This window comes from Rhinichthys klamathensis, unplaced genomic scaffold (assembly GCF_029890125.1).
Source record: "Rhinichthys klamathensis goyatoka isolate OS25496 unplaced genomic scaffold, OSU_Roscu_1.1 h1tg000527l_1, whole genome shotgun sequence".
Lineage (NCBI taxonomy): Eukaryota > Metazoa > Chordata > Actinopteri > Cypriniformes > Leuciscidae > Rhinichthys > Rhinichthys klamathensis.
In genome coordinates, this window is record NW_026607004.1 from 125,401 (window position 1) to 133,668 (window position 8,268).

The window sequence follows — 8,268 nt, forward strand, 5'->3', positions numbered from 1 at the left end:
CTTGGAAGCCAAAATCGAAAATAAAATTAGATTAACTAACTTACCCAGATCAAATGTATATTTGATTTGCTTTTGAAGCACTCGGCAGATATCATATGAACATCGTCAGATAGCTTCGTGAAATATTTTCTAACATTAGTGTTGAAAACTCAACAGTCCATTGGATGTGCATCAAACTAACATATTCCAACATATTTCGACATTTTAAAATGCGTATTTGTGAAAATATACTTAAAATTTAATTGTTCCTTTCCAGCGGTGTCCGCCATCTTAGTTGAAAAATTTGACCGGCTCGCTGAGTTCGCAAGGTATCCTGGGTAATTTCATCTTCCACTTCGTTTTAAGCCTGCATCGGACCGCACTATGTTTTGAGGGTTGATTTTAAGGGGAGAATAGCACTCCCCTTTGCTCTTTGGAGTATTGGGACACCCTACCCCTACACGAGAACGCGCAAAAACAAGGGTTAGGGCAGAAATCTAGGGTAAGGGGAGGTATTGGGACGCAGCCTTAGACTAAGACTAAAACTAAAAGGGCTGCCAAAAACAACACTGGTGAGAAGTCAGGATTTCTGAAGTGAAGATCTCATGTTGCACTTTAAATTAACTGTGCATCGAATAACTAAACTTGTATTGGATGTTGGCATTAGTGTAGTTGCTCACAAATTAAAGTACAATTCAAAAGTGTGTCACTATAAACGTCTGTTTAGTGCATGATGTTTTTAAATTTGCAGTATTGATGGAGCACTTGAAGATTCGTCATTCGGGCGTCTTGTGAACGATGAACACAAGGCACCAAATTGCAGAATGAAGTTGATCGAAGCAGAAGGGAAGCCACATCTCTGCCTTTTTGCACTAAAAGAAATCGCGGCAGGAACTGAAATCACTTATGACTATGGTGGGAAAGAATGGCCCTGGCGTACAGAGGTGGGTCATTTTGATTTTTCCCCTATACATTGGTGTCAAGGTTTAAAGTATATATTTTGACATCTTGATAACAATGAAATCATCTCTGTCTTAAAAGCTACTTTGTGTGTCAGTTTCATGATGCCACAGAGATTACACAATACCTATAGCTTGTTAGCCAACAATTAGAACCAAAAAACAGAAATCACTGCTTGGTGGTATTCAATCCGGTTTTCAGTCATTATTGTCAGGTTAATCTTGAATTACATGACACTCCCAGCTGATGCCAGCAAGCTTATCTGTATGTTTTGTCCTGTATGTTTTTAGATTCCCCCTACAGTTACAAGCACTGCTGCCCAAGAGTCTATTAAAGAACGTTTCCAAGACCAAACCATGTCATCCACAGTCTTTATGGAAGGTCAGTGACTGTTTGATTTAATGTTTTATCTAGCTGTCAATGGTGTGCTGTAGATGAGTAAGAATCATTTATGCCACATATTGCCATGTTTACAGAGATGGTCTTACATTAGTTATGGTGGGCATATAAATGTATTGTGTCTATAAAGGATGTGAACCAGTGATAGTATGGTTGCTTCTAGAGTGATGCACAACCTCACCATCCCTGGCCTTCCTCATATTCTCTCCTGTATTCTACAGAGACCAGAGAGAGGCCAGAAGTCCAGTCCTGCAATATAACATCAGGCAGTTCTGCTTGTGAGGTTAGGTTGAATACAGTGTCTATTGAAGCAATAAGTCCCATTGTTTTACAATGGCTAAAGAAAAAAGGTCTCAACGCAAAGCATCACCATGTACACCTGGCATAGTTCTATTGAATGGGGGCACAGCCAAATGTAAGGGACTATTTGTAAATAACAATTCTAACGCAAAATATATTTTCTGAATTGTTAGCAAGTAATTCACAAATGCAGACAGTGTAACTTTTTTAAGGTGTACTAACATAAAACAAAATGCAGCCAGAGATGTGATGTGGGAATTTTACAACACGATCAAATGTGATCCAGCCAATCATATTCAAGGGTCAGAAGCAGAACATTTTAAATTGTTACAGTCTTAGTCAGGTAAACTATACAATATCACAAATGTGTAGGTGATGTCCAAGTTCACATGTGCATTTTCTGTTTAACTTGTTTAGACACAGCTCAGTGGTGCAAGCTTCCCTTCTGGCCAACACTCTGCTGCAGTGCTTGGTGACCACACCAATGACTTGGAACCCAATGTTTTCTCTACAGATTTATTCAAAGGTGAGTCCCTGCTTGAGTAAGCAATGCCTGTTAAATACTGGGGTCTTGCAAAGCACTGCCTTCATGTCCTGTGTTCTCTTCAACAGACACCGAATTGAGAGCACAGTGTCCGTCATCTAGTCCCACACCAAACAGCCCTGAGCATGAGGTAAGTTTGAATTCAGCTGTTTATTTCGGGATGTATGAATGTTTAGAATTGATGTATTTTCGTAAGGGACATATTTATGAATTAATTATACTGCAGATACAGTCTGAAAATCTTTGTCGGTAAAGATAGTCATACTTTTAACATTTGCATATTGCTCTTCTTTTTTAGGTGCACTGTGTCAGAGGTCAATGTGGCACCACTTCTGTGACAGAGGAGATTGGAGAAGCTTGTGTCCAGCACCAGGAGGTGTCATCCCCTGTGTCCTCAACAGACCTTGCCACTGGTCAGTTATAGTTTTGAGTAAATGTTGTTAACTTCTGGCAATGCATGTCATGCCTGCTGAGGGTTTGCAGCATGAAAAACATCTGGCAATATCAGACCATTTGTAGATGATTATTTTATGGCTTGATGGATATTTTGTCTGTCAGGGATGCGAGTTGAGTTTGTTATGCCTATATGTGGTTTTATGACGCGAGGAAAGCCAAGCACTGAATCTCCCTGTCTTCCCTTGTACAGAGACCGAATCGAGATCAGAGTGTCAATCATCCAGAGCCGGGCCGAACGACTCTGCTTGTGAGGTGAGTTTGAAGTCACCTGTGTTTTGAAATTGACCAATGGTTAGAAGTACTGTGATGTTCCATGGAACACAGTTTTCAGTGTCTTAGTAAACCTCTTGCAGCTACGGTGGAATCGTCCTGTATTCAGTGTGGAAGGTCTTTTCTAACCACAGTGTCCCCCCAAACACTGGTGTTTTTCTGTGTGTGCCACACACTGGGACTTCAATAGTGGAAATCTTAGAGTTTGAGTTAGGATGTTTGAGATGGACAGTGTCCTTGTATACCTTGAGTTTGTCTGTGTCTCACACACGTACACAGATTTTTACCTTTTTTTCACAAAATTACTTAAGCTACTTAGAATTGTTTTTCTTTTCTTGCTTTACTTAATTAGATAGTCCAGGGTTAATCAACCTATTTCCTTGCAGGTTGAGGTTATGTAGCCTAGTGCTGTGGCTAGGAAGAAGAGAATAATCAAGTTTCTTTTTCTTTTTTTTTTCTACCTACAGCACTTGCTGTCTTCAAACAACAGCGCTATAGGTTGATTTACCCTGGACCTGGAGATTATCTTTTAGTGTTAAGCAAAGCCTTTGATTGGTAGAGATCCCTGTTGCCTTTTTTTTTTTTTTACAGATAATAGAAGTTAAGCAGAGTAAATCTAAATTTGGCTTTGGACACAGGTTCAGAAACTAGATGTGTTGTGTTTTTTAAATGCCAGATGAAGGTTTACTTCAGTATTTAGAGGAATTGTCGTTTTTTGCCATCACAAGAGTTCCAAGTAGAAGCATATCTTTCTCTTTTGTGTGTGTGATGAGTGACACCCCAACAGTTAGCCAACCTAAACATAAGTCACATGAATTGAATAGATATGCTTCGCTATTATATCTCAAAAGTAACTTCTTTCCCCCTTTTTTATCTCTCCTGATTGATTTGTAGAAAAGGTTGTGTGAAAGTAAAAAAGCCAACAAATTTTTTTTTAATTCATGATATAATTTGTGTGTGTAAAGGTTTTATATTTATTTCATGTTTTAAAAAATGTTTTCACAGTGTGCAATCCATAAGCTGGTTTTTGAATTGGTGAGAATTGACAAATGCTGGATATGCCATTCACCTTTGACATCTATCAGATGGCACGGTGTAAGATGCAAACGTAAGTGTGTTATTCATCTTCTCCTAATTAATGCATTTCTCAGTACACCATAAGTAGTTTAATTTCATGCCATCGGTCAGTTCCAGACTCACACCTATAAAGCATGTTAATTGAAAGTTTTATCAGTTCAAACCATTGCGGTGGAAAACACTGGAGTGGCAGATACTATGATGTACCAGGCAAGAGAGTTTGCAAGCTGAGGCACATAGCAAAGAACAGAGAGCATACCTGCAAACTAGTTGCCTTTTGGCTAAATTTACCGTTTTGTAATTAAAATAGGCCATTTACGTAAAGCAAATGAGTTTTTTTATTGGGGGGTGGGGAGGGGGTTGCGGCGAGTCGGAGAAGCTGCATTTCAAATCTATCACGCAGGGTTTCCCTGAACAAGTTCTTAATTCCTTTGCTATTATCATTTATATTATTAGGCTATCTATACTGTCCTATTGCTCTTTGTTGATTAGACTTAGGCCTAAGTTAGGCTACAACCTTAAATTCTCGCAAATGTTTTGCTCTTTCATCCGGTTCGCTGCAGCTCGGCTAAACGCGTCTTTAATGGACTTTATTCATTGGCGTGACTGAAATAAAATTACAACTTATAGATGAGTTGTTTGCAATGTTAACCCAATCGCACAATAAGCGAAACACCGCTGTTTGAATTGTTGTAGACGAATTTCAACAATCCCATATTTACGACGATACCAATGCAAAAAACACAGTTCTTGGTTTGATGCGCTACGTGAACATAGGGCAATGTTTGTGCTTCTTCGTCAGCATTTTTAAAGATTAGCTTGGCTGAAAAGCATAATGCACAAACGTTTCATTATGTTTCATGAGTATCAACACAAGCAAAGTGCCCTTAAGTCCGTGGTGCGCTCAGGTCATTACTAAAGTCATTCTGTAATTACGCATATGCTCACAAACTTCAAAGATGATGTTAAACCCTTTGAGCAGAAACTATCAAACTTGCAAATTTCTTTGTGTCTGTCCAATAAGGATTTCCAAGTGTTTTTTTTCTAACTTCGTGCCTTCCAATAAGTCACTGGGCCTTGTTTACGCATCTGAGTTGATAATAGTTTGAGTGGGCTTTTCGAATGTGGTCTTTGAATTTAGTTTGGCTAATTGAGATGATAAATATACTGTATATAAAAAGGTCATAATGAACAAAAACTTTAGGGCTAATAAATGCAGACCTAATTCAATAGATCCATTAAGCAATTGGCAATCCAAATGCTTGTAGGTGTCTCCACACCTTTCCAATTACTTTCCTTTTATTCTCACAAGCCTTATTAATTAATGTAGGATAAACATTTCAGCATTTTTGTTCCCCATTAGACCATTCTGCCAGAACTCAAAAAATCTGCTTTTCATTCTGAACTCACTTTATGCTTCAGTTTTCAGTTCACTTTATGCTTATGTTTAGTGGTGTTGGTGAATTTATTGTGTGGGATCACTACATACATTTTTAACTTTGACTTTGAATGGGTAATGTAAATGCTCTGCCACTCCATTGAATTCTACCTCAATGGTCGAAACCTGTGTACTTTTTGTCTAAATGGAAAATTTTAGCCATCACTCAAACTGTGCATTTGTAATGAACAGTTCATTTTGTTAGCATTTCTTGATTTTGTATGTTTCATTAGTGTGAAGCTGTTTGCATTTAATATTAGAAAATTAGTATGTAATTGGTCAGCATGGGAAATTGATCAATTGTTGTCTAATGCTGTGGTTTGCCTAATTTTGTCTGTGAAGAATGCTGTGGTGTGTGGCATAAAATCTGCCTCCAGAAATCCTCAGAAGACTGGGATATATCAGATGTAAGTGTGCATTGAAGTATAATATGCTTAATATCAATAGGATGGCTCTTAGCAGTTTGTTTTTGACATCCATCCTTCCCATGTGTATTTCTGTTATTTAAAGATGACTGTATTTAATTAAATTTAATTAAATAATTGAATGTACTTTACAGGACGATGTCTCATCTGGCGACGAGTACATCCCAGCATCTGTATCGGATTCAGAAAGCTCAGGGACAGAGTTGAGTGTTGAGTTGCCTGGACCATCCAAAAAGTCCCATACCACTAATATGCCTGATTTAGGTGTTACTTTCGCTGAACAAGAACAGACCATAGATATAGAGGACAACTCAAAGGATATCTGTAAGAATATCCTGATGGATCTAGAAACTACTGGTGATCTCCAAAGTGACCCCGAACCAGAACCAGAAAGCTCAGAGTCATACCTGCAGAAAACAAAAGATGCGAGTAACAAAAAGGGTACTGTGGATAATCTTGGCCAAAGTAAATCCCCAACTAAATCAGCGAAATTCATTAAAAGCCAAGTCAATTATTGTTTTGTATGTGAAAAACCTCAAACAAAATTTGCACGTCATCTCGAGGCATGTAAAAGAAAATGCTGAAATCGCACAGGCACTCCAGTTCCCCAAATCATCAAAGGACAGAAAGGTTCTTCTTGAGAAATTCCGAAACCTTGGCAACTTCAAGCATAACTCTATTGTTAAAACCACAGGGTCAGGCTGTCTTAAAGTGAAAAGGTGTTCCAAACAGAGCAGCAGCTCTGAGACTTACGATTACTGCTTGTACTGTAAGGGTATGTTATCCAGAGCCGAACTTTCTCGACATATGAAGAGATGTGCTCTAAGACCCGAGAATAATGTTGAAGAGGGACCTGAGTTGAGAGAGAGAGTCATTGGTATAGCATCTGCTCAGTCTACAATGTCACAGCCAATTTCAAGTGAACTTTGGTCAGTGCTGGGCAAAATGCACAAGGATGACGTGTCCACTGCAATAAGGAATGATCATTATCTCATGCAGTTTGCCCAGTCCCTCTTTAATAAGCATGGGAATGACAGATCAAAGCATGAGTATATAAGACAGAAAGTAAGGGAACTTGGGAGATTACTTGTGACTTTGCGCCACACAACTAGAATCCATAACATGGAAGAGGCAATAAAACCAGGCAACTTCTTTATTCTTACTAGTGCTGTCAAGAGAGTTTCAGGTTTTGATCATGAAAACAACACATTCAAAGCCCCAAGTTTGGCCCTGAAAATTGGGCATTCTCTCAGAAAGATAAGTGACCTCATCATGTGTCGTGTCCTCATGGAAGAGGACCAAGAGGGGATCGATTCCATCAGAAGGTTTCATGCACTTCATGAAACAAAGTGGTCTGAATTAGTTTCCCATTCTGCCTTATCAAACCTGAGTGAGGCAAAATACAACAAGAGCAGCAGGCTTCCACTGGCCAAAGACGTCCAGAAGCTACAGTTATATCTTGGTCAGCAAGTGGAATTGGCTAAGGAGAAACTAGCCGATAACCCAACAGCAGGCACTTATGCAGCACTAGCAAAGGTGACCCTCTGTCAAGTCATTTTGTTTAATAGGAGGAGGGAAGGTGAAGTGGCACGGATGACTGTAAAAAAATTTGAAGATCGTGACATGTCACAACTAAACGATGACATAAGCACTGGGCTTACCGAAGTTGAGAAGAGACTTTGCAAACAATTCGCCAGAGTAGAATTGAGGGGGAAAAAAGGACGAAAGGTTGCTGTGATCCTGACTCCTGATATGACTGCTAACCTGTCACTCCTCATTAGTAAGAGGAAAGAGTGTGGAGTAACTGAAAACAACAATTACCTGTTCGCTGTTCCTTGTAGTGATGGTCACTACAGAGGGCAGTTTGGTCCATTTGCAGATGCTTGTGGAGCTGAAGATCCTCAAAACCTCAGATCAACTAACCTTCGCAAACAGATCGCCACAATAAGCCAAGTCATGAACTTGAAAGATAATGAACTGGACCAGCTGGCTGATTTTCTGGGCCATGACATTAGGGTGCATAGGGAGTACTATCGACTGCCCCAATCAACAATTCAGCTGGCTAAGATATCAAAGCTGCTTATGGCTATGGAGAAGGGAAGTGTGAAGGATATTCAAGGAAAATCTCTGGACGAAATTGGTGGTATGTATCATTTACATGTTGTTAAATCTACTTGGTGTATGTGTAATAAAATGTGATAATTTTTACAATGTCATTTAATAGATGACATAGACGATATGGATACAGGATCACAACTACTCCTTAATGTTTCCACATTGCAAGGTACTGTTAAAATTGGGTCCCACGGCTACTAAAATTGTTGCATTCCATGTTGCGGATTTTGTAATTGTATTGGTGAAATATTTAAAATAGGCTTTTTTTTTATATATACATTTAGATAACTGCCTACTGTTATTTA

The 8,268-nt window shown here is 39.0% G+C and overlaps 1 protein-coding gene across 1 annotated transcript; it reads left to right on the forward strand.

The window, feature by feature from the left end:
• The first annotated feature begins 779 nt into the window (after positions 1-779).
• LOC130073177 (uncharacterized) lies at positions 780-8,053 on the forward strand. Its single transcript, XM_056238630.1, has 10 exons — positions 780-923; positions 1,230-1,320; positions 1,560-1,621; positions 2,056-2,164; positions 2,251-2,312; positions 2,481-2,595; positions 2,829-2,890; positions 3,914-4,016; positions 5,766-5,830; positions 5,983-8,053. Exons 1-10 carry the CDS (start codon positions 804-806, stop codon positions 6,430-6,432), a joined length of 1,239 nt encoding a protein of 412 aa, XP_056094605.1. The 5' UTR covers positions 780-803; the 3' UTR covers positions 6,433-8,053.
• Positions 8,054-8,268: the final 215 nt, after the last annotated feature.

Coding starts and splice junctions, on each gene's coding strand:
- LOC130073177 (XM_056238630.1), top strand. CDS start 804: ATGAAGTTGATCGAAGCAGAAGGGAAGCCACATCTCTGCCTTTTTGCA. Junction 2,165..2,250: donor CTCTACAGATTTATTCAAAG/GTGAGTCCCTGC, acceptor TCTCTTCAACAG/ACACCGAATTGAGAGCACAG. Junction 2,596..2,828: donor CTCAACAGACCTTGCCACTG/GTCAGTTATAGT, acceptor TCCCTTGTACAG/AGACCGAATCGAGATCAGAG.